This window comes from Gobio gobio, assembly GCF_949357685.1.
Source record: "Gobio gobio genome assembly, chromosome: 6".
Lineage (NCBI taxonomy): Eukaryota > Metazoa > Chordata > Actinopteri > Cypriniformes > Gobionidae > Gobio > Gobio gobio.
In genome coordinates this window covers 8,433,235-8,460,573 of record NC_137102.1, presented here as the reverse complement: position 1 = coordinate 8,460,573, position 27,339 = coordinate 8,433,235, and the positions used below count along the sequence as shown (strand labels likewise).

The window sequence follows — 27,339 nt, the reverse complement described above, 5'->3', positions numbered from 1 at the left end:
AAATCAATTTCAGTAGATCAACACAAACCAGACACAGAATAAGACAATATTCATTTGGACAGCGATGCCGTGCAAAGGCAAAAGACCTTAACTTCAATTTTGGTCAAAAATGAGTTATTGCCATTTTTGGAACAATGGACATCAGTTTTATCATGTGGAAAAATATCTCGAGTCAATTTTGTTCTTTTCTGCTAAAAATAGGATGTTGTTTTTGCCATAACTTCCAAAAGCAGAGGGAAAGCAAAGGCAGAAACCCTTAACATCAGTTACAGTCTTTTAGCTTTGTTCCGCTGCACTCTAGAAAGTTACGGTGTTATGCCTATATGTAATTGAAGCACTTTTGCCACACCCATTAACTTGAATAAAGCGAAAATAAATATAATAGGTTTTTCTGGAGCTCCTTGGTGGTCAGAAACCTCAATGAGGTTGAAGAATAGGGATAAATTAAGCCCCTCTGTGGACTGATTTTCGGACTTTTGTGATTCTCTATCTCTCTGACACACTCACACTCACGCACACACACACACACACACACACACACAACCAAAATACATCAACATTTTTCATTTTATTCACCTCTTAAAATTCTTTCGTTTCATTTTCTTGTTAATTTAAAACATTTCTTAAAATCAAATTTGTTGTTAGACTCCCTTCTTTGTAAACTGTCATAAACTGACTATATCAAGACAATCAATCCTAATCACATCAAATTTGTGAGCGAGAACTGTAGTCTGTACATGCATGTGGTACTAAATACATTTTACATTCTGTCCAGGAAAATGTATTAATACAGAGTTTTTTTCATTAATTCTGGAAAACATACACACAATGTGATCAGATCTAAGCATATTCCTATACGTTTTGTCAGAAAAGAGTGAATGGTATTTGAGAAAGGACGTCTACATAATACTGGCATAGCCAAATCAAACCTTTCAAATGTAAGAAATATTTGTGGAAGGTTACTTTATTAACCTCTTAAAGTGTTATTTTACTTAAATTAAGTACGATGATAAAGTTTTAAATGATCCAGTACAGTTGAAGCCTTCTCATCATTTTTTATTTTGTAATATTCTGTTGATGTAATATTAAGCCTTACTAGACAGAACTCACTAAATGTTATTTTAAGGCTATCATTGTTATCACAGAAATGTTTGTATAGAGTGATAATGTCAAAATGATCAATAAATTAGAAGTTAAGGTATTTTGCCTTTGTATGACACATCATTGTTTTGCAGATAATGCAAAGGCAGAATACAGTAACTTCCGAATAAGGGTCAAAGGTCAAGTTTGTGCAAAACATTTTTTTAATGTAGATAAATATATTAATTGTGACAACTACTTGGCAATTTTTCAGTGTCCTACCTGTCATACAATTGGCTGGACCACACAAAAACTTTAAAGTCATTTTTCTCAGTTTCACAGTCTGGTGAGTTAAGGTCTTTTGCCTTTGTACACTGCAAAAAATGATCGTGATTTTAACGGTAAAAGACTGTAAAAATGCTACGGTTAAAAACAGTTAATTGGTTAACAGAAAGTTTCCGTACTATATACGGTGAATAACTGTAATAGATCTAATCTTACATTTAGTGTAATTTAAAAATGTTAAATTTACAGTTTTTGGAAGTGAAAAAGAACAAGTCATTGTGTAATTGACATTCCCAGAATTCCCAGCGTGACACTTCACATTTGATGGATTTTCATTGAAATAAGTGTTTCTTCTAATCAGTTATGTACATTAGGGTTTTATGTTACATTTAATGTTGTTAAATTCATGTTTATTGCATTTTTAAAATGTCATGTGTGTTACCATGTTGGTGTTTAGTGTTTGTGTGAATGACACTGTGCTCCTTCTATATATATGAATTGTTCTATCTGCTTGTGATGATGAGCTTTGATTCATCATGTGACTTACATCACCACTGTGATTGGCGGTTGTCAGTATATAACAAAGGGACATAACAGATATTAGTTTCTCAATAGGTTGATTATTTAACATTATATCAGTTAATGATATATGTTTTTATTTGCGTAATTTTTTTATAGTGTACATGTAATTTTTACAATATAATCCTTTAAATTACACGGTTTTGAACTGTAAAATAAGTTTTTAAACCGTAATTATTACATTAAAAACCTTTAAATTATATAGCGCTGTCCCGTAAAACTTAAAACGTTACTGCCGTACTTTTTACGTAAAGTTCTAGCAACCACACCTGCCGGTGTTTTACCGTAAATTTTACTGGGATTTTTTTTACAGTACGTTTTTATTTTTATTTTTTAGATATAATACTTTTATTCTTCAAGGTTGCATTAAATTGATCAAAAAGTGACAGTGAAGACATATATGATGTTACACAACTTGAAAATCGCGAATCCTGGAAAAAAATTATCATCAGCTTTGATAATAAATATTTCTTGGGCACCAAATCAGCATATTAGAATGATTTCTGAAGGATCATGTGACACTGAAGACTGAAGTAATGACGCTGACAATTCAGCTTTGCCAGCACATGAAGAAATATTCAAATAGAAAACAGCTATATTAAATTGTAAAAATATTTCACAATATTACTGTATTTCTTTTTTATTACATAAATGCAGTCTTGGTGAGCATCTAACTTATTTCATATTTTTGTTTTACATTCTTATAAATTGTATTTCAAGGTGCTTAAATGGTTCTGTCTTTGCAAATCTAACAAAAAATAAATAAACAAATCAAATGGAGTTGGACCGGATCGTGATGGAGCAACAGCCAACAAGAGTCCGGCTTACCAGGCCAAATGCTGCTTAAAATGTGTCCCAGGATGCACCTTAGGGAGTTGGTTGAGGGAAGCCCAGAGTCCTAGACAAAGGGTGGCTACTTTTGAAACTAAAACATTTTTTTTTTTTTTAAGTCACTGCATAATTCTTATTCTTCCATTAGTTTCATGTCACATAACCGGGCATGGCTCTAGAATGATATTGACAGCATAAACAATTTAATGATAAAGTAGACTGACCTTGCCTCACATTTGCATATGAATGAGATAAAGACTGCAGGCAGATTCATTATAAGCCAGTTTAATTCTCCAGCACGCAGTAGTACAAGCCACGAGTAAAGCGTGAACTTTGTCTATGAAATCATGCAACATAGTAATTACCGTAATTAAATCATGACTGTTGGGGGTGAGAATGACATGTTTACACACATGGGCAGGATAAATATTGCTAATCGGATATCATATGTGTGTGTGTGTGAGAGAGAGTTCAGTATGTTTCAGCAACCAGATTTATATTCTTAAAGGACAAATGAAAGAATTATGCATAAAAACAATTTCTGCATTTTGTTCCCCAAAACCAAAGTCATGTTTAGTGACCTAGCAGTGACATGTGCTGTTGAGTCATGCTTTCATTCTTCATCATCTTTATGAAAAGGAAAGGTCAGATAGAGGCATTAGACAGCTTTTCGCCTTTGGGTGATGTTTACTTCCAAGCCAAATCAAACGACAGTAACAAGACCGACCAGAGAGAGAAATTGTTTTTTCTTTCTTTCTTTTTTAAAGACTTTTTAAAAGTCTGATTGTGAGGTCAAACGTAAAATAAAACGTTTCATTATTATCTAACACAACCACTGGTTACCCCCTGAAACTTCCCACACTGTATATACCATGATACGATCAAATGTGACACGGTCTCGATCAGTGAAAATATGTGCTGGTGTCTTTTTGAGCTCTACTCTTGGAAGGAATATTTCGCTGTTTAACACTTTACACCCACATCATTCCCGTACCTCATCACATTTGCATTTCACCTCCAAATAATGCTGTCTTCACAGTTTTTAATTGTGCCCATGGTAATAAATTACCTAATTTCCATCCCATTTCCAAGCCTTGAAATATAAAGCTATAAATGTTAAATCTTTAAAGTTCACCGTTGCGTAAGACTGAATCTAGAAACACATGCTATGCTATTGGCCTGCCCTAAATAAAGAGACAACAAATCTGCACGGTGTCTATATCTTTCGAGTTTGTGCACATATTGATCTCTGTAGGCGGGTGTTGCTTTCCTAAAACTGCCCCCTGTTGATAGACTTAATCAGAAATCAGTTTTAAGAGTTTATGTTTACAGTCTTGGAACAAAATGACTCTTAAATACAACTTTTTAAGATTATAAAATCACCACTTGAATCTGTAGATGTGCCCATTAAAGGTTCGACGTACTGTATGTACTCAAAACAACTGATAAATGTTAAATGCTGCACTGCGTGTTTCTATGTAATCATTAAATAAAGCATTCATATGTGTACTGGACAAGATTGCAGTTTTTGACGGACAGCTGTTGTTCAGCACCATGGACAGCGAAGAGTTCTTCTCTTTCCTCCACTCTCTCTTAAATGACTTTATTGTCCTAAATGAGTTTTTTAAATACATTCCTTCTGTTTATGATATGGTATATTTACATTCAAGTAATAAAAAATGCAAGATATCATTGCTTATCTATGCATTAAGCCAAACTACGACGATTAAAGAGAAATGTCTGTTTTTGTACTTACTTCGCTCATATTGAACATCAAATTTATAAGGGTTATAAAATACAATGACGAGCACACAACAAAACACAATTCGTGCAAAATATGCTCCCGAATGCAAAAATGTCATTGACGATATCACTCTTTCCCAAAGCAATACGCAGACATCAATTGGTCCAAATATTGTCACTGTCCTACTTGCTTTTAAATCTCACAAATAGTTAAACGCACACACACACACACATACATACAAACTCATTACATTTCTTCAGATCCTAACTATAAATCAAATAAACTAGAACGCATTCCATGTTCTCTGTGCTACCTTTATTTGTCAAAGCAGATATGGAAATGTCCCTTGGTCTTCAGTCTGGGCTGCGTTCAATCAGAGAGGGAAAACAAGGAAGCCAGAGAATGTGGAGTACTTCCAGCCGCCCATGAGGTTCCCTCTCTCTAGTTTGAGATAGAGTCTGTCTTCACGCTCCAGGTGAAGAAGAACACTGTTACTCGCTGCCTCCCGGGTCACATCTTGGTCACCGGCAAACGCAGATATTATTGGGTATTCATTATGCATCAGGTTGACCTAATGACATGGAAACACAAGATATGATCAGGTGCATTACAACAAGCCAGATAAACCTTTACTTCATGAAACTAAACTGGTTTATAGTAACAAGTATCCTTTGAATTTCACTTGTAGCTGTTCATTAGATTCTACTTGTTCAAGTCAATTTAATTAGCCACTAGTATTACATTCATAAAAATATTCGGTAACACGCTATTTTACAGTGTCCTTGTTACACATGTAGTTTCTATAGCAATTACTATAAATGATGCATAATTACATGCAACTAACCCTAAACCAAGCCTATTCCTAATCTTAACCCTATAGTAAGTACATGTAGTTAATGTTACTCACTACTTAAATATAATTACAATGTGACACCTTAAAATAATGTGTAACCAAATATTCCTTTAGTCACTTTTCCAACAGTGATTTTTTTTTTTTTCACTGGTATGAAGTTACCAATTGAAATATTGCCTTTAGACTAGTTATGACTTCCAATTGTTGCTGATACATATTCCAATGTTACTATTTCTTAGTTACAAGTAACTAACACTGTAGTTACTAACATCTATTCCAGCTTTGCAAGTGGTTATTTTCTATATAGCATATATTTATGAGACACAAGTATCTATCCCTACAAGTAACATTTCTTATCTAAATTGTTTTGGCATATGAAATGACTAGTCAGGTACAATACAGTTCAATTAAAATCTTACTAGTAAGTGTTACTATTGGAATACGCGTGTCTAATAAATACTAGGCTATTCAAATAGCCTACTTAGAAAACGGGAAGACATAGTAGATATTTGAATTAGTGTCAAATAAATGGCTAAGAGTAAAAATGGAAAAGGTACCAGCAGCAAATGCAATATTCAGAAATGAATAATTAATATCTGCAATGATAAAAAAAAGAAGTTAACGTAAACATAGACTCACCTGGATTGTCTGTCGGTTGTAGACCTTCACAACGTGAAAGCTGAAGCTGTAAATGCCTCGACGAGGAGCTTGAAATACACTCGCCTTAAGATCGAAATGATTTCCAATGTTTACTAGTACCTGCAAAGAGGTGTGGAACCACTTAGTAACGTATTGTTTGGGGGGAAAAATGTTACAGCCAACTTAACTCACAGATATGCGTGAATGTGAAAGAGTCTGACCTGATCAAAGTAGATTGTCATGGACTTGTTACTCATTTCTGATGGTTCATGGTTAGTTCCTCTGACAGCAGAAAAAGCCACTTTAGCTCCAGCAGCCCGGACAGATATCCCAAACGACGAGGTCACTCCACCTTCGGCCGACGGGTTCGAGTCGCACACAACTAAACATTTTCCTTCCAGAACTACCGGTTCTGTGTCATTCTGTCCGAGGGAAAACACAACGCCGCATCCCAAAAGAAGGGTGGAGGCCAGCACGGCCAAAGAGCCCTGTCCCCTGGCTCTCAACATGACTGTGGAAGAGAGAGCAAAAAATACTAACGGACACTCTTAGGAGATCAGTGAAGACGACAGCATCTCTCTCTCTCTCTCTCTCTCTCTCTCTCTCTCTCTCTCTCTCTCTCTCTCTCTCTCTCTCTCTCTCTCTCTCTCTCTCTCTCTCTCTCAAACACACCGTGCGCACGCCTTATTTGAAAACGCCCAAATTGTTCACCATGTGCTAAAGTTTATTGCGCAATCATTTCAAATCAAGTTCAAATCCAAAAATGATGCATCACAGCTAAACTAGGCTACACATAAATAATTATAATAACCTTAATAGCCTATACTAATCGTGCTTTGACAACCATCACGAACCTACTAATTAAGACAAAACAGTAGACGGTTAATCTGTCACTGGAAGGATGAGCGTTGAATGAATACTCCAAAAAATACTGTATCCAATTTACTGTAAAATAAATGGCTTGTTATAGGCTACTACTATACTTAACTTTAAGAGGTCTGTTCAGCATTTATGGCTAAATTAAATTCAATGTAATGTAATATAGCCTAAAGAGGCAATGGCTGTCCACTGGTGACATCCCATTGTTTGTTCTTGAGGTGTTTCAAAAAACGAATATGATGTGCTATTGCTCCATCCAGTGGTTGTAAAAAGATATTAACGCATTATATTAAAACTAGCGAAGTATTTAGCGCTTCAAATTTGAATCCACACATGCAGCTGTTAATCAAATGAAATATGTAGGCTATAAACCTAAGGGAATGACTAAATCATAACACAAACGTGCAAAGGACGGGCAACATCAAGATTTTATAGGTTAAAAATCAGCGTTGGGTAAATTATTCTAAAAAGTAGCCTAATTAATTACTAGCTAATTACATCTTTAACAGTGTAATTAGATTACTGTACTAATTTCTATCTCTAAAGTATTGCATTATTTATTACTAATTATACTTCTAAATCCCATATCAACCATGACAAGTAAACACAATACAAGGATAGATATGGAACTGCTCTTTTATTTCATTCAAATAAATTATATGAAAATATTAATAAATAAATTATACTTGAACTGACCAAAGTAGGCTATTTAGTATTTAAAGGATTAAAGTATCTAAAGAATTAATACATTTTAACATTAGACATCAAATTTAAATTTTATATTAGGCTGCAGAAAAAAATAAGAGTAATCTCAAGTAAATTAAATTACTTGTAATTAATAACATAGTAATGCATTGCACCCAACTCTGGTTAAAATAGTATACATATAGATCCTGTAACTGGGCACCATTTTTGCCTTCACCCATTCATTGGGCTTGCAGTGCACAAATTAATTTTTAAAAATACAAGTATAGGCCTATAAGTATACAGCCTCTTAATAAATATGAGTTCATAAAGGCTGTATGCATAATAATTATAAACAAATTAGCAAAATGCTGTTTAGATTTAGATTTGCATGTTACACAAGGACAACTTGCCATCTCAACTTGAGCAGAAAACTACAAAAGTAGCAACTCTCAAAACTAGGGTTACTAAAAATGACAGTAGGCATATATTAAAAAGATATCTACAGCCAGCAACATTTGCATAAAGGTTAGAAAGATAGCATGATATAATTATTAAAAACATGGTTGTTTTTGTCTTTAAAACAGGACATTTATATACAGACTACCTAATTTCACTTCTCTGTTTCAAATTTCAAGCAGAATTGAGACTTAACCTCATGAAAATAAAATATGCTTTAATGGTCAGTGCAGAAACTGTAAATACATTTTTGTGTAGTATGTGGCTTTATGTTACATATTTTGTAGAGTAACTTTTTGCTACAGCTTTAAATGAGTTGGGGTATGCACCAGTTTTACATGCTGTTAAAGTGTGATTATGGGCTATTCTTTAATGCACATTTGCTGCAGATGGTTTATATTAATCATATTGCACACCACACATTTCATACAGTGCCACACCTTTTCAATCAATAATTTGTTAAATGGCACAGTGTGCTAATTGAATCATTGTTGAATCACAGCCGGTTCTTTTGCAGTAATTCTCTGTGTTCTGCAGCATCCATTAGTTCTTCTGTTACAAGATGCTGGTGAAAAGCAGTCCCACAGAGGATTCCAGTTTAGCAGAAGGCATTTGGGACCATATTAGTGTTACTTTGTCCTCCCCATTTCTCTTTTCTTTTTTTTTTACACAAACTTGGTTGGTCTACCCACATTAAATAAATAAAATTCGATCGTCAAAGGCTATAGCCTACCTACCTACTAGGAACTTTGCACACGACAATTCAACAAACATATTTCAAAGTGCACAAAGTAGCCAACTACTTTAATCAGCAAACCATTGGTTAACATCCCTTGGAAAAACTTCATCTGAGACAGGGTACTGGATTTAGAATATTCACGACGATGTTAGCAAAGTCTGTCCACATACGAGAGAAGGGATCCTGTTAGTGTTAATCCACTCTTCGTGTCCGCAGGTCTCCTGTGCACGGAGGCGGATTACGCAGATGTGTTCAACCTCAAACAAGTCTTCAACTACACCGTGAGGGAATAGTTCATTTTTTTATTGTTGCATTGAATCTCACATAATTGGAATCGTGTCATTTAAGCAGCCTCTTCTTAAGACGGACTGCTTTATATTGTGGCTATATTTCCTCTAAAATTCATCCACTACTATTCGCATTTCATGGAATTCAAAGTTGAAACCCTTGGGGAGAATCATGGTGCCGCGGGTGAAACTGCTCGTTGGTGAGTAAATATCAAAACAGTGCGTTAGCCTTTAAAAACGAACACAAATGGTATGTTTCATTTATTGCTATCGTCCAAGTAACCCATTGGGAACAATACATGCATGATTCCCTTTAAGTTTAAGCCATATCCTTATTTTATATGTGTAATTCTGTTCGCAATGTTCACACGAAAGCAAGTAGGCTAGTATAGTATACACTAAAACAAGTGATAAGTGGCAGTCAGAACGCAGTTGTAAAAAAAAGTTGTAAAACGCAGATCAACAAGTCGTTACTTATTGAATATTTATTTGTTATTTACTTTTTACTGGTGTACTCTGAGGGACATACAGAAACCTGTCATAATTGAATGAGAAAACATCGAAGTGTATGTTGGCCACAATTTTGACATTGCAGTGGGGAAAAAACGCCAGTCATACTACAGTATAATCACTAAATGTATATACTGTACATTAGAAAGACGTATTGGCACGTTTAAGCATGAAGCAAGCTATTCTTGACCATCGTTATCTCTGATAATTATTCATTTTAGCAGTTGTTGCAAGTCTTGTCAACCTTGGATTTTCCGGAGCACCAACAGCACCACCGAAGAGAGCTGTAGGTAACTATCTCTCATTAACAATAATGACAGACAAGAAGTGGGCAACAGCATTGATTGATTCTAGCAATGCGCATTGTATATTAGTTTTAATCTCATCTCGCTTTGTCTCTTCAGTTGAAAACAACTCAGGTGTGACACCGGCGGGGTTGTGCGGTACTTGGGTCAAAGAGTCTGAAGGAGGACTTTTTACATCTCCCAACTATCCTGAGAAATATCCTCCTGACCGAGAATGCATTTACATAATTGAAGGTTATTCAGCTTACATTTGGACTATTGTTAATGAGTTATATTTCCATATCTAACTAGAAGTTTGAATTGTGCCATAGCTTCTCCAAGGCAATGCATCGACCTGTATTTTGATGAAAAGTACGCTATTGAGCCATCGTGGGAGTGTAAGTTTGACCACATCGAAGTCAGGGATGGACCCTTCAGCTTTTCTCCTATCATCGGCCGTTACTGTGGACAAGAGAGCCCGACCTATGTTAAGTCCAGTGGACGATACCTTTGGTTAAAATTTGTGGCAGATGGTGAACTAGAAGCCACAGGATTTTCAGCTCGGTACAATTTCACTCAAGGTAAGAGTAGTGTTTGTGTCATCAGTATATGCAGGCTAGGAGGGTTCCTGTCTGAGTATATATCTGTGTACACCAATCCATTGCTTTATACAAGTTTTGTAAAACTTGATGAACATGTAGTCCAGATCATGATTTGGAGCATCTTGTTCCTGACCGACTGTCTGTACAGAGTCACAAATGTACTTTTTTGATTAGCGACGAAATCTGAAATATTTTTTATTAATTTTTTAAGTTTCCTTGTTTTAAAATGTTCAACATGTTACAGGTTAAAATTGCGTTTTGAATCAATTGTGGATTTTGTGATTTTGGACTGCATATATTGTTATATATGGTTTCGTATGGGAGGTTCATCCTTAGTAAGAACCCTACTTGTTTTGGTAAATGCTGTGTTCAGTGCTCAGGTCTGATAGCTCTGCATTTGTAGTACAGGCACACATGCAGCAGCTGAGTGGGGGAGGTTTGTGATGTCTCTGATCCCAGTTAATGAAAGCTTGTCTTCAGAGGAGCACACTCAGTCTGCTCCATGTCCTGAGCTCTGTCCTTCTACTTCAGCTTTAGCAAATCCTTTTGAAAATCTACACTCTAGAAAAATTAAGGTTCCAAAATGTTCCAAATAAAGGTTTTGCAGTCATGCCGTAGAAGAGCCATTGTGGGTTCCCCAAAGATCCTTCCAGTGAACAGTTCTTAAAAAAAAAATTCTTAGTGTTAAAGGGTTAGTTCACCCAAAAAGGAAAATTCTGTCATTAATTCCTCACCCTCATGTCGTTCGACACCCGTAAGACCTCCGTTCATATTCGGAACACAAATGAAGATATTTTTGTTGAAAGCTGATGGCTGAGAAAGGCTTCAGATAGGCCTCCATTGGCATTCAGTACATTTACACTCCCAAGACCCATAAAAGGCACTTAAAACGTCGTTACAAAGTCCATCTCACCACAGTGACTCTACAATAATTTTACGATGCCACGACAATAGTTTTTGTGCGCAAAAAAAAAATCTAAATAACACCTTTATCCAGCTTGTTATTGTCTTCCGTGTGTGCCTCCACGACGCATGCGCGAGAATATGACGTAGCGTCAGCTTTCGGGAATCCATGAAATGCACACTTAAGCCCCATATTGAGAACTACGCTGAGACCTAAAGCACGATCAATGTAGAATTCAACAGCTTAGATACGCGCGTCTTCCTCTGATTGTAAACAAATCGCTTCTGGGTCATGTGTCTGAACGCCGGATCTGCATCATATTCTCGCGCATGCGTCGTGGAGGCATACACGGAAGGCAATAACAAGTTGGATAAAGGTGTTATTTAGATTTTTTTTTGCGCACAAAAACTATTGTCGTCGCATTGTAAAATTATTGTAGAGTCGCTGTGGTGAGATCGACTTTGTAACGACGTTTTAAGTGCCTTTTATGGGTCTTGGGAGTGTAAATGTACTGAATGCCAATGGAGGCCTATCTGAAGCCTTTCTCAACCATCAGCTTTCAACTAAAATATCTTCATTTGTGTTCCGAATATGAACGGAGGTCTTACGAGTGTCGAACGACATGAGGGTGAGTAATTAATGACAGAATTTTCCTTTTTGGGTGAACTAACCCTTTAAGAACATTGTATAATCTAAAGAACCTAATTCCACTGTGTCCAACGGAAAGATTTCATGGATGATGAAGGTTCTTCATTGTACCATCAATGCCAATGAAGATTCTTGGTTTTTAAGAGTGTATGGGATGGCCAAAATAATTTGTTTTATGCATTTCTGTTGGGTTGCAAAGGGGTCATAAATCTTTTGGCTGAATATTTTTGAATTCATAGCCACAAGTAAAATCAAAAGTGAGTGTTTGAGACAGCCGTGATGTCCGCCATGACTTAATTTGGCTGGACTTAAATTCAAGCTTGTCCATCACAGGCAGGTAAACAGTATTTAGGTAAAGAAGCAGGGACATGAGGGAGAACCTGGTGGAGGGGGGCTTGCAATAACATCATTTTGAGCCCTGTGAATTTTAGGAGCCCGGAAATAAAGGAAGCATACAAAATCAATGCATCACCACCAAGAACTGACATCTACACACTGCGGAAACTACTATTTTAGTATTACAATCAATTGATTAGAATACTGTAAAATACCATCCTGCACATCAGAGATTTATCAGAGACCTACATCCATGCGTCCTGTTACATCATCATAAATAATCTTAGCCAAGCTGTAGCAGAGGTAAGAAAACACGAGAGGATTATGGCGAATCCCTAAATGATTTTAGATTGAAACCCTAAAGGACTTTTTTGGGGGGAATTGATAGATTCGATCTAGTTATAAACTCATGGCCAGAGCCTATTAATGGTTTAAGCCTAAAAAAACGTGTACAAAAATATAATAAATACAAACAGGCTTCTGTACGCACACCTACATCTTATTACTTTGTGTCCTCACTCTGTGCAGCCTAATCTGTGTGAGGCTGGTGCGGGGATTATTAATCCACGTACAATCATGACTCAAGCCTCAGGACATCATTCTCATTCCCTAATCCCATGTGTTTCAGTTATTAGGCTGAAAGAAAATAAATGATTGTGCTGGGATAGAAGTTCTTCAAGGTCAGGGAGAGAAGTAAACCACGTGTTTTATTTATCTGTGTTTGTCTTCGAAACCATCAGGGAAATAAAATGACGTCTGTTTTTAAAATGTTTCCCATGTTCTTAGGAAGAAATAATGCAGCCTACCATCCAGAGGTTTGGGGTTGGTTTTTGAAAGAAGTCTCGTATGCTCACAAAGGCTGCATTATTTAATCAAAAATACAGTAAAACCTAGACTCGGTAAACCCAGCCCGATCTGCTGCCTGTACACATTTCTATCCTGATTCTGTTACAAATTTTACGGGGACCAATCACAAACCGGCTTATCCACCTGGTGCGCTATTGGGGGGTTTAACACATTGACGGATAGAGAAGCAATGGCTCGTTGGTCTGATTGGTTGAAGGACTATCCAATTGCGTACAGAGTCATTTGAACTATGCCCATTGATCATGCCTCTTGTGGTCTGATTGGTTGAAGGACTATCCAATTGTGCACAGAGTCATTTGAACTATGCCCGTTGATCACGCCTCTTGTGCAGTAGAAACTACAGAGCAGATTCCCCAGACTAATGTTCAATCTTAACCTTCTGGGGTTCTTCATTTAAGGGTCACACTCGGGACCTGCGGGTCAAAAATGACCCGGAGGGCGGCATTAAGATAAAAAAGATTTGAGTAAAATCAATTAAATATATTTTTGTTCAATAATATTTTTCTTTTCTTTTTGGTGTTTTGAGATAATTTTATGATTTATAATTAATATTTATGCAAAATTACGACCCATTTTTTCCCATTGAATATAATAAAAAATGTATATATATATATATATATATATATATATATATATATATATATATATATATATATATATATATATATATATATATATATATATATATATATTTTTTTTTTTTTTTTTTTTTTTTTTTTTTTTTTAATTAAAGCTGTATTTCATTTTAGAGTCAAGCCTAGGCCTCATGAAAGCAATTTTTTAAATGAGATCGGTGCCATCCGGTGGACACATTGAGCCTTTTTATCAAGCAATAGCACATTTTTACCACTATAGTGGATATTGCGTTTTATAAAAAAATTTTTTAAATCGTAGCTTCATTGGAATGGTCCGAAACTTGGTGACTTCATTGGTACTTGGTATATGAACACCCAAAAAAAAATGAGGACAGGATTTGAAAAGTCTAAGTCTAAGTGGTCGTAAAAAAAATAGGCAAAAAAAAAACTTTGGGTCAAAAAAACTCACACACACACACTCAAAAACACACGCACACACAAATGAGCACGTGCCATTTCAAAAGCTAATTGTGTTTTTGTGTGTGTGTGTGTGAGTTATTTTGTCTGTTTTGCACTCTTGATGTTTAAGAGATTCACCCCTTCACTGTTGAGTCCTTTTTTTCTGCATCCTGGCTGATTTGTAGATTGTATGCACAAAAAAACTCTGTATTTTCATATTTTTTGCCAATTTCCCATTCATTTCCTATGGGGGTCATTTTTGACTCGAAGGTCCTGAGTGTGACTATTTTTTTTTACGACCACTTTGACTTTTCAAATCCTGTCCCCAATTTTTTTGGGTGTTCATATGCCAAGTACCAATAAAGTCAACAAGTTTCGGACCATTCCAATGAAGCTACGATTTTTACATTTTTTTTTTTTAAATGCTTCGGGTCATTTTTGAGCCGAAGAACCCCAGAGGGTTAAAAGATTGAGCTTGGTCTGGTGATAGCCAGACAAAGTAAAACCAGTAATTTTGTAAAACATTACAATTTAAATAGTTTTCTATTTTAAAATGTAATTTATCCCTGTGGTGGCAAACCTGAATTTTCAGCGTCATTACTCCAGTCTTCAGTGTCACATGATCCTTCAGAAATCATTCTAATATGATGATTTGCTGCTCGAGGAACATCTCGCATTATTATCTAAGTTGAAACAGTTGTTCAAATCCAAATCTTACTAAACGTACACTTTTGGACGGTAGTGTACGTACACTGTTTTGCATGCTGGTCCTCACCAGGCTTCGTAACTAGCATTTCTTTCCTTGCTAAACCCACTTTCACAGACAGATAATTTGGGATAGCCAGTGTTTTTTGATGGTAAACAACATGACATAAATCTTTGAATTAATGCTGCTTTGCAGAGATCTTTTCAACAACAACAACAACAACAACAATCCACTCAGTTTGATAATTAGGACAGTATTGTGTGAACTGAAGTCACTTAAGCCAAGTGCACACTGTGCGATTTATAATAGTCCTTTACGATTGTTCCTTGTCAGACTTAATGGACATGATCCCCGCTGTAAGCCATGTCACACTGTAAGACCTATGCTGTCATTAGTGTCAGACTGTACGATAGTCAAGGTGCATTAAAATGGACGCACGCAAGAAAAATCGTCCGGAGTTTTATATCATCAATCAATGACGCGGGATTGAAATGGTGGCTACAAAGAAATCTCCAGCGCTCATTTATGGTCATGGTTTGTCTTGGAAAACAAAGACAATTTGACGGTCGTCAAATCTTCTGACACTGCCAGAATTTCGTCTGAGGTGAAATCACAGCAGCCATTAATCTGCTGTCGGTGAACATGTCAAACTAACATTCAAAGACTTCAGATTTTAGCCTAGGATCAGAGGAATCTTTTAGGATTTGCTAAATTTGTCTCAGACGGCCAAATTGGGGCCAAAATCGCACTGTGTGCACCCGGCTTTATGTGAATATGAAATCACTTGTGATTTTGTGTGTCATATAACCATGTAAACAGATTAAGGCCTTATTTGAATACTTAATAACTCACTCCACTCTGTATATTTTGCAGATCCTGAGTTCAAGGACCTTGGAGTTCAACCACCTCTTCCAAGTAAGTGAAATGTTTTTTTAAGTTTCCCCTCTCTGCATATCAAAGCAAGTTCACAAGACATAACTGTGTTTTCATGCTGTAGTTTGTGAGTTTGAGATGAGCGGACCGGAGGGCATTGTGGAGTCTGTAATGGTTGCGAAAGAGGGCAAAGCGCTGCAGACAGAGGCTGTAGACTGCAGGTGGTTCATAAGAGCTCCTCCTGGCTCTAAGGTAAACCTCTATTCAACTATTCAAGGAAATTAAAACCTAACATGTTGGTCTAAGCTAGGTTTTCTCTATTATGTTTAATTAGAAAACGAACAAATCGATATAAATGTGTCTCCTGCACAGATCTATTTGCGCTTCCTGGATTATGAGATGCAGAACTCGAACGAGTGCAAGCGTAACTTTGTGGCGGTGTATGATGGGAGCAGCTCGGTGGAGCATCTGAGGAATAAATTCTGCAGCACGGTGGCCAATGACGTGATGCTGCTGACTTCATTAGGTGTGATTCGCATGTGGGCCGATGAGACCAGTCGCAGGAGCCGATTCCGTATCCTCTTCACCACCTTCCGCGAGCGTGAGTCATTAAATCAGTTCTTTTTTTTTCTCCTAACACATTTTAGCAGCACATATAGCTTGCTTTCTAGAATTAAAGTTGTGATTTACCTCATAACACATTATGAGTGCTGTACTGAGTCACTTCAGCAGTTTTAACTGCATGATATGGTGGTGTCTCAGGTTCCTTCTTTAATTATCATTTTGCTTTTCAGCTCCATGTGATGGAGACGCATTCTTCTGCCATAGCAACATGTGTATTAACCACACATTGGTGTGCAATGGTATCCAAAACTGTGTCTATCCCTGGGATGAGAATGGATGCAAAGGTATATAATCACATATTCCAAAATGAAACACTTGCAAATGTACTTACAAAGCTAATTTAAATAATCCACTTATTAAGTACAAAGTTAAGCACATTAAAGGGATATTCGTCCAAAAAATTAAAATGTCATAATTTACTTGCCCACATGTCATTCCAAACCTATTTGACTCTTTCTTCTGTGGAATATAAAAGAAAATATTTAGAAAAACGAAATAATACCGTTTTTGTTAATACAATGAAAGTCAATTGGGGTCCAAAACATAATTGAAGACACATATAGTCAACCCCCCCAAAAAACATATACATTTTTGCTAGTGGGTGCAGGACACTGTAGTTCATTTATGTACGTGAGGATAGCAAAATAAAGTAAACTGTGACATATTATACCTAAAAGTCGACTACCAGTAAAAATTGGGACCAAAATGATTCAGACACTTTGACCTGAAGTGTTCTTCCTTTATTTGCTAATGAGAGCTTTACACCACAGACTGAACAAAATGAAGCATTGCTTGGTAATTGGTTGAGCTAAATCGGTATTATCTAATTGTGTACTGAGATTTAACAGCTGACAGATGATTGGTTGAATGTAATCCATTACATACCTTTCTATCAAACTTATCTGACATTATCAAGATTAATTTGTTCTGACACAGTTTAACACAGAGAGTAAAAAAAATTGAACTGTATCAGCGTTTCGTCCACACGGATCCGGCGTTTTGGGAGCATGAATCCGATATTTCCCAGAGTGGATAAATCTGAAAACGACACCCTCACGTATTCGTGTGTAGAGCCAATCCGTATATGTTTTGTGAAACGTGTCATCACACCACGTCTCGCAGGGATACAACTACAGCCACTGGGCATGCGCACATCAATACTGCGTCATTTAATTACTGTATTTGCATTATTGTAAGGGTAGGGGTTTAGGGTTGGGGTAGGTGTAGGTGTAGGAGTTATTAAAATACATCTGGTAAGTAGCAAATTTATTTTATATTGTTATTTTATTGTGAGATTTTGCCTCACTTCCTACCATTGCTGTAACCCTTCTAGACACAACTCTTCTTCTCCGTTTTTAGTGTATTTCTGTGGCAGAATTACAGCGCCACATACTGGCCTGGCATGTATACTACATCGTTTTGAGTCGGTTTTAGTGCGCTCGTGTGTACACCATAGACTGTAAAAAAAATATGGACGTAGTGTCTGTGACGTCACCCATAGGATTCTGATGAGTAGTTTTGAAGTTTAAAGTAGGGTCGAGCTGGCTGTTGCCATCTTGGCAGCGCGTCATCGTGCGTCACTCCCGGATAATAGAAAATGGGGAAAGAGGCGGGACGTGGGCGGAGCTGAGGTGAGGCGATGACTAACAGACAGCAGACAAACGGCAATCCACCTGTCACTCAAAGTGGCCATGCCCTTAATTATGCAGAACTTTAATGCTTTATATAATGTAAACAAATGAGTTATAAAAAAATTCACCCCCCTCACAGTTGTCATGAAGGGCAAAATTAGCCATTTAGACCAAAACCACAATGTGTCCCAGGCTGTAAACATGTTTTTTTCAGCTGTAAAGTTGGGCATTTTAACATGGAGCTCAATGTATTCTGCTCCCTTCTGGAGCCTGTCTCTAGCGGCCAGTCGATGAATTGCAGTTTAAGTCACTTCCGTATTGGCTTCAAGAGAAACTGCGGAAGGTTGCCGCTTGGTGTACACAATCAGATATTTCTTGAAACGAGGGGAAAAAAGATTGGATAGGGAAAGCTCTGGCTTCGTGTGGACGGGGCCTAACTCTTGTCATTTTTATTACCATTTTCTAAACTATAGCGAAGATAATGTGAGAAAATTTGTTGAAGGTGTCTGAATACATTTTGGTTTGACTTCTGCGTTATACAGGTAAATTATGACGGCATTTTCATTTTTGAACGAACTATCCCTTTTTTAGTTGGCTACACTACACTTAATGCGCAAAAACTATTTTAAATTGTAATAATATTTCAGAATATTACTGTTTTTACTGTGTTTTTGATCAGCCTCGATGAGCACAAAAGACAGCTTTCAAAAACATGAAAAAATATTATCAACCCCAAACTTGTGAACGTTAACGTATAGTAATTTTATTATTTGTCATTTAATCCTTTCCTACGTTCAAAACATGATGCCACATACAGTATTTATGCTCCTCTCACACAGAGAAAAGAAAAGCCACTATCCTGGACAGCCTTGATAATACCAATGTAACCATTATTGGAGTGACCTGCGGAGTGGTGATTATCCTGCTCACCGTGTCGATAATCATTCAAATAAAACAGCCACGGAAAAAATACATAATCCGCAGGGACGAATTTGACCCCACCTTGCTTCACGAGGCCTTTGAACCCCCGCACTACGAGCTGTGCACGTTACGGCAAGCAGCCTCATCCGATAGTGAGGTCTTGCCTGAGGATTTCCCCAATTTGCAGCGCACCTCCTCCAAATGCATCCACGGCCACCACTGTGGCTCGCAGGTGTCCAGCACCCGAGGCAGCCGCACCGATCTCAGCCTGCGAGACGCTGCTGCCATTCTCTCAGAGATGGAGGCGTCAGCACAACCCCCGTTCCCTCTGCAAGCAACCCCTACAGGCCGCAGGAATATTCTGGTGATGAAGCACAGCTACTCGCACGACGGGGCTGAAGAGTGCGACCTGGATGATGAACTTTATGATGGGCCCACCACCAGCCGCGGACGAGCTGCAATGGACAGAACTGTGCATCGGTCAATATCCAATGACTTTTAAAGGTGCTGTATGTAAGTTTTTCACTTTACTAAAGCATAAAAATACCATAATATGCTTGCAGATATGTAGGAAACATGCTAAATTGACCTACTTGTTTCTCAGAAAAACAAAGTAACAGCCAGTTATTTTACTTTGAAATGTGCGTTCCGCAAACTGTTTTTGTTTTGGTCTTTGCGATATCGCACACTGCCAGTTTACCCAATAGTATTCGACACCTCAGGTTGCCAGATGGCGGAAAACACAGCGCATTACTGCCATGGAAGCCAGCAAGTTAAACTGGGTCAGAGATCGCAGATTCTACCCGCCCTAAAAAGCCGAACAAGAACAAGAGCATATTAAAACGCGGATAAATCAACTCATCAACTTATAGTGTGGCTTTCATTATCAATTGCGCTCGCTCCTGTTGCGTGTCCTCAAGCTGGCAATCCGCGTGAGCGTCGAATCTGAATAGGAGGGGGCGGGGCATATCTCCAATATGTTGAATTTGGACTGCACTACCCATTTCAACCACTAGGTCAATCCTACATACCGCACCTTTAATGGTTTTCCATGCACATCAGCCCAGCTTTTGGAAAGATTGTCTTTTGTCTCGGGTTTTATTTGTAGCATTTTGTTTGTTGACAGACAAGATTTCCTTCTCTAGTCACTCCATTTTCATCACTTTGCATCCATCCAGGAATATCAACAAACGTGGCTGTATATGCATTAAATGTATATGTGAACCATTAAACTGTATTACTGTCGGTTTTCTTTTCCTGTTTTGCCTATGACAGTGCGCTCGCTGTCTAGTCCATATCATTTGATGACCGTTATGCACTTTCATTTTACTCCTAGTATCAAGAAATTATATTAGGACACAGAATCATGTATAATTTCAATTCATACTGTTTGGTGTGGATATTATTTAAACTGGGGTCCGGGGTCCTCCAGAAGGTTCTAAGGGGTCCCCAGAAAATTTCAGAGAATAAAAAGACAAAGCAAAAATGGATAAAGTCTACCGAATATTCTAACGGTTTAATTTCTAAATGTATCTCTCCTTTCTTGCCGTAAACATTCCAGAATTGTATGTTTGCTTTGTATCTTTCTAGTGAGTTTCTCTCCCTATAGTCCCCTTTATCTCGCTCACTGGGGTTGTAAGGCAGTTTTCTTAACACAGTACGTACGCTGCTTACATACATTTGTTGTGAAAGTTGCTTATACCAATAATTTTTAATTGAAAATATTCTTCTTCGGGGTTATACGTCCAACATTAATAGCCAATTTAAGCTGGGAAACAATATGTTGTATTTATAATGTCACACTTACTATTTATCTAACAGTCTTTTTAGAAAAAATTTTCGTACATAAAAATAGATGGATTTTAGGAAGGGGGTCCCTCATAAAAGTTCATCAAATTTGGGGGTCCTTGGCATCATAAAGTTTGAAAAACCCTGATTTAAAACATGGCATAAAAAGATATCATTACTTTTATGGTTATATTTACCATTGTTTTTGTGATCTGTGACAGGCTTCTCTCTTAAACTGTGTGGTTTAATTTAATTTTGTTGTCATTTATTTGTATTTTCATTGATTTTGTGCCTGTGTGAGAATATCTGTGCTTCTTTTATACCTTGCTGCCCTTCATACTCCAAGTTTCATTCTCATATCACATTACTGATAAAATTACAAAGTAATTTGTTGTTTTGCAGTCACACAGTTGTTATGCAGTCTGATTTTATTGCATTATTACAATAAAATGTAGAACAAAATGCTCTTTTTCCACTGCATCCTCTTTCCTCGCCTATTGGTAGTATTTTGATGTGGTCAAGCACCACATGTAAACATTTCTAAAATGTGTAATCCTCGTCATAATAATATTTAAATACGATTTAAAAGTGCTGTTTTATCGCAAATGCCATTAAGGTTAATAAATAGAAGCCGCCAGATGCCGTGATGCGTAAAGAGCCGCATAATAGTGCCTCCCACTGGTACACAAAAGTAATTGCAGGGGAGGAACTTTCACCACTCTTAAAAATACACATATAAATGGACTGTAAATGAACTGGCTGTAAATCTTAAGCCACATTTTGTTTTTATGTTTCTGCAAGTCTCCTATTTTTACTAGCTTATGAATTAATAGTACTTGTATATCCATCTGTACGAAGTGACAGAGAGTGGAACTAATGACACTTCACAGTCGGTCGTCGGACAAATAAGTAGATGCACAGATTCTCATGTGTATCGTCTCGTAGAATAATGTGAAAGTTCTGTTGTTGTTTTATACCATATCTATAGAATATGTTGTCAATATATAAGTGTCTATATAATGACGGTGTTATTTTATTGAACTGTTTTGTTTATTGTGTATCTGACCGCTTGTAATTGCACATCTGTCAAAAGCTCCGTGCTGTCATTGGGCATTCAGTAAGGAGGTCACTTGATTCATTTCAGGATGTCTGACTTTGGCACAGAATCAAATCCATGCTCAGAGACTTATAAGCAGGGGTCAGCTGGTGCTTTTAAAAAACGACTCGGTATTATTGCAACTTGTGTCGTCGGAGGGTCATTGGTCGCTCTGTATGCAGTGACCGGACCGTTTGTTGCACCAGCATTGAGGAAGGTTTGTCTGCCTTTCGTACCTGCAACAAGGACACAAATTGAAAACGTTCTAACGGTTTTGAAAAGTAGATCAGGGTCCCTGGTGGATATCGGCAGCGGAGATGGACGGATAGTGAGTTTCCTGACTTGGACTATTTTTTTTAATTTATTCTGAGTTTTCTCTATTGAGTGGGGTTATAACAGGGGTTTTCAAACTAGGGGTCCTCCAGAAGGTTTCAGTGGATAAAAAGACAAAGCAAATATAGATAAAGTCTACTGAACATTCTAACTGTTTAATTTCTAAATGTTTCTCTCTTTTCTTGCCATATACGTACTTTACATAATTGTATGTGTTTGCCCTGTACCTGTTTTTGTTTTTCTCACTATAGTCACTGGGGTTGTATAAGGCAGTATTCTTAACGCAGTAGGCTTATGTAAGAAATAACATAACTTATACAAATAATTTTTAGTTGAAAATGTTCTTCTTCAGGTTTATACATCCAACATTAAGTATATCCAATTTTAAAATATATAGATGGATTTTAGGAAGGGGGTCCCTCATAAAAGGTTCATATTTGGGGGTCCTTGGCATCATAAAGTTTGAAAACCCCTGCTCTAACACATATAATATTATTCAGTACCGTAAATATATCAACATTACCATTTAACTATATAACAGTACCGATGTTAGTTATGCTGCCTTCCCGTGCTATCGGAATAATCGTAACTACTAGTTTCCTAACCCTCCTATTATCTTTGGGGTCAATTTGACCCCATTCAATGTTTAACATCTGTAAAAACACGATTGACATCTTTTTTTTTTTGCTTTAGATTGAATGACTTTTCCTAATTTAATGGGACAACTCTGTAAACATAAAATTAACATGATGATATTTTTGTAATGTCCTGTACACATTTTGTAGCATCTGTGTTCTTTGGGGTCAATTTGACCCCAGGCTCTTTTAGCTGTATAAAACATGAGATATCAAAATATTACACCCATTTGTTTAGGTTGTTTTATTGAGGTCACTATAACATGCTATAATTGTATATGTAACATTCAAACAACTTCCCTCTGATTTAGGGCTCTAATCTAATCTAACCAAACCATACCTCTAGTATTGCGAGAACCACTAGTAGTTCACTTTATTATGGTGCTGCCCCACCACGTGAATGACAGGGTAGCCATAGTGCTGCTAATGTCATCAAAATGGTTCCAGGGCCCACCAGATATGCTGTTAGACATAAATGACCTGAGACATAAACCTTTCTAAAAAAAAAAAAAAAAAAAAAATCATATTCTGGAGGTTTAAATTACTGGGGTCAAATTGACCCCAGTGGGTAACAAATGTTACTAGATTTGAGGGTAACCGGAGGGTGAAGAATTGGACATGAACTCCCTCTCAAGTCAAATTTGAATGCGATAGTCTCGCCTCGTAACCACGACTTCGGAAGTGGGATGTTGGAAGTTTGCGATATCACGCGAAGGCGGCATTAATTATCCTGTTTATAGTTGAACCATTATCGCAGAATATCCTAAGAATATTATTCCTGGTTTGGTGTAGGTTATCGCTGCAGCAAAAAGAGGCTTCAAGGCAGTTGGGTTTGAGCTGAACCCATGGCTGGTCTGGTACTCTCGTTACAAAGCCTGGAGGGAAGGAGTTCATCACAGCACGTCTTTTTATCTTTCAGACCTTTGGAAGGTGAGAACAGGTCAATCATAATCTAAATGTGGATCTTCTTTGTATTTACAATCAATTGATTTAAGCAACTACAGATCAATTTGTATGAAGTCATAGTACATGTATTACAAATGTCATGTGAGCATCCCTGTGCCCTACTCACTCTGAAGGGCAGAGCCCTTGAACTGGGGACTTTGGAGGGAGCAGGACACTTCTGTTTCATAGCTGTTTGAAAAGCATTTGGTGAAGGTAGCAATGAAAGATAATTTCCTCATTATCTTCATCTGGAATGCTTCTATGACATTGCAGCGCGGTGTCCATCAGTCTATTAGCTGTTCTTACAATAGGAATTTCTTATTATTTCTGTTAATAGAATTGTTGCAAATAAATAAACATTTTATATGAAGTTTCATAGATATACTTTATATATAACCTATTGTGTGTTCCATTTCTGCTCTCAACTTTAAAGCTTGCACTCTCTTGTTTGGACACTGCAAGTCAACACTTCATAACGCATCTACTATTGAACTAATTTCTTACCTATGAAACCTATTTAAACTTCAAATTTAATGTATAACATAATGTGTGTAAAATATCACAAATAAAACAAAACACTCAATATATTCTGTTAATACGTTAACTCTAACTCTCCTGTCATCTAGCTTTAAAGGGTTACCCAAAAATGAACATTCTTTCACCATTTACTCACCCATGTCGTTCCAAACCCCTAAGAATTTATTTTATCTCCGGAACACAAATGAATATATTTTTAATAAAAATCTGAAATACCTCCATTGTGTAGATGCAACTTTGACACTTCAAAAAGTTCATAAAGATCATCAGTGATGATAAACGTAAGATCAAGCATGTTTGCTTGACGTGCGATAACCAAGGTTCATTCTCGTGTGTTACACAGCACATTTAAGCTTCCACAAGAACCAATGAGGTTTGTTCTAGCACGTCAAAGGGATAGTTCACCCAAAAATGAAAATTGTCATCATTTACTCGCCCTCAAGTTGTTCCAAACCTGTATTAATTTCTTACTTCTGCTCAGTGTTGGGGGTAACGCATTACAAGTAACTTGAGTTACATAATAATATTACTTTTTCCAAGTAACTAGTAAAGTAACGCATTACTTTTCAAATTTACAACAAAATATCTGAGTTACTTTTTCACATTAATTTGACTGACAGCTCTCCTGCCCCCATGTTGAGAAAAATAAGTGCAGAGGCGTTGTGTGTGAACATGATGGTTATTGTAGTTCTAGACTAAATGTGAGCATTTATTTCTCTCACTTGCTCAAAAAAGATTCTGTACTCCTCAAAATGAATAAAATCAGTCAAATGCAAAATCAGAGTACTATGCAAACCTCCAATAATTAAATGTTAAATAAAACAACTATTTTTATGCATTATCTACCTTTATATTTAATTTACCAATGTCTTGCTGCTGACCTTTGATGATGAAAATTACTAGATTTTTTGTTTTTATTGTTAAAACTTTTTTCTCCTGCATCCTATTCTCCCATTCTCCAGAATGGCAGCAGAGCTGCGCCCTCTACTGTTCATGCGTGAATCTGCATTTTTACCTCAGCCTGGGGCTTATTATTTCAATTTTGGTATGAAGAGGTCTTTACCGTTGCACAAAAATATAACTTTTTTGTTGTAAACAAAAACAAGCCCAGGCCAAGTGAGAAAAAGTAACGCAAAAGTAGCGTAACACATTACTTTTCTTAAAAAGTAACTAAGTAACTCAATTAGTTACTTTTTAAGGGAGTAATGCAATATTGTAATGCATTACTTTTCAAAGTAACTTTCCCCAACACTGCTTCTGCTAAACACAAAGATGTTTGGAAGAATGTTTGTAACCAAGCAGATGTCTTGTTTCCCCCCCCCCCATTATGGTAGTCAATGGCTGCTGTAAACGATGACAGGATTTTCATTTTTGGGTGAACTATCCCTTTAAGCAGGTCCAGTTGAGCTTCTGTTTATGTTCACTGATAAATGTTTATATGTGAGTAAAAGCCTAAATTAAGTCTTTTAATCATATAAAGCGATCGAGTCTATTTTCAGAAAAATTGGACATCTTTATGAACTTTTTGAAGTGTTAAAGTGGTAGTCGCCGTAGCTGTCAATGGAGAGTACCAAACTGGCTCAGATTTTATTAAAAAGATCTTCATTTGTGATCCAAAGATGATTAATCTTACATGAGATGAATGACACAAGTGCAAGTAAATTATGACAAAATTAAACATTTTGGGTAAACTAACCCTTTAAAATGAATTGTGAGGATTTGCCACCCTGGATCACATGACCATAAACTAAAAAAAATGCTTCCTTGATCATTGCATGTACCCTTCACTAACTGACTTGTGAAAGGGCCCTTTGTGAAGGGATTCAGGTGTTCACTTTCATTTGGAATTTCCTAACAAATGGCGTCCCCTTTCCATTTGTAATTCGCCTTTAAAGTCAGTGTGAAACGGAAGTTGCGATTAGTGTTTTCTTCCCTATAGCGACTTCTATAAATAAGTGAAACAGCTTCTTGAACAAAAAAAAAAGTTTGGACTGGTCTTGACAACTCATTGGATCTTTGTGGTTTGCTATTGCTGCGATCTCATGTGAGTGACAGGTTGTCTCGCCCTTGTGCCAGTAAGTCATCAGAGAAGAGTTGTTGTTGAAAAAGGGAGGGGCAGTTATTTTGATTAAAGATTACGAGGGCACATGACTTTTACAAAAATAATGATGTGCACGGATAAATAATTTATAATAAATACTGCTTTATCCATAAAAATATGTGGATTTTTATTTCATGGTGACTCAAACTGTCCTTCTTCCATAGGTCAGTTTTTCAGAGTACTCCAATGTGGTCATCTTTGGGGTTCCTCAAATGGTAATATATATTTAATATCAATATGTGTGTTTCCCTGATAATGCATCTAATCAAAGATCTGACAAACATTGTTTACAATTTTTATTTCTTTACAGATGGACCAGCTTGAAGTCAAGCTTCAAACAGAGCTCCAGAGTTCAGCCAAAGTAGTAGCTTGTCGCTTTCCTTTTCCCACTTGGACACCTGATGATGTTGCTGGAGAGGGAATTGACGCTGTGTGGGTTTATAATGCCAAGACATTCAAACCACATATCAGAAACGATAAAGACAGCGAAACACAAGAGATGCCTCAGCAGCGATGAACTAGGAAAACAAATCTTTCTTTCTTTACAATATTGACATTTTGTCCCTGTAATGTCATTGTAAAATTCAGACAAGTTTGGTGTTCTTATATGCTTGTAATAAAATATCCCTTTGTTTGAGTAAAAAGTGAAAAAATCTATATATTTTCAGCTTTTTTATTATGTGACATAGAAAAGGATTTACTGTGTATACATTTTTCAGAGCCTTGCACACCACCAAATTAATTTGTTTGCATTGTAGGGACCAAATGTACAAAATATTACTAACTCACTAGAGAAAAGAAGCTAATGAAAAATCCCTAAAGGTGTGTTTTGCACATGCTCAGGTGAGACCAGATACAATGTCCACATGCAAACCACAAAGACTGCCTCTAGTATTGTATGCTCA

The 27,339-nt window shown here is 36.8% G+C and overlaps 3 protein-coding genes across 3 annotated transcripts; 2 read left to right on the top strand and 1 right to left on the bottom strand.

Moving 5' to 3' along the window:
* Positions 1-3,046: 3,046 nt before the first annotated feature.
* Positions 3,047-6,667, bottom strand: cbln2a (cerebellin 2a precursor). Its single transcript, XM_079819059.1, has 3 exons — positions 6,233-6,667; positions 6,012-6,131; positions 3,047-5,090 (listed from the first exon to the last, which is right to left on the bottom strand). Exons 1-3 carry the CDS (start codon positions 6,518-6,520, stop codon positions 4,893-4,895), a joined length of 606 nt encoding a protein of 201 aa, XP_079675185.1. The 5' UTR covers positions 6,521-6,667; the 3' UTR covers positions 3,047-4,892.
* Positions 6,668-8,936: 2,269 nt separating this feature from the next.
* On the top strand, positions 8,937-21,258 carry LOC307127724 (neuropilin and tolloid-like protein 1). The gene is made up of 9 exons (XM_079819142.1): positions 8,937-9,259; positions 9,791-9,859; positions 9,974-10,108; positions 10,186-10,434; positions 15,824-15,865; positions 15,948-16,075; positions 16,196-16,424; positions 16,618-16,731; positions 18,918-21,258. Exons 1-9 carry the CDS (start codon positions 9,232-9,234, stop codon positions 19,499-19,501), a joined length of 1,578 nt encoding a protein of 525 aa, XP_079675268.1. The 5' UTR covers positions 8,937-9,231; the 3' UTR covers positions 19,502-21,258.
* Positions 21,259-21,504: 246 nt separating this feature from the next.
* atpsckmt (fATP synthase c subunit lysine N-methyltransferase) lies at positions 21,505-27,091 on the top strand. The gene is made up of 4 exons (XM_079819141.1): positions 21,505-22,211; positions 23,644-23,781; positions 26,599-26,649; positions 26,745-27,091. The coding sequence occupies exons 1-4, from the start codon at positions 21,933-21,935 to the stop codon at positions 26,949-26,951; spliced, it is 675 nt and encodes a 224-aa protein (XP_079675267.1). The 5' UTR covers positions 21,505-21,932; the 3' UTR covers positions 26,952-27,091.
* Positions 27,092-27,339: the final 248 nt, after the last annotated feature.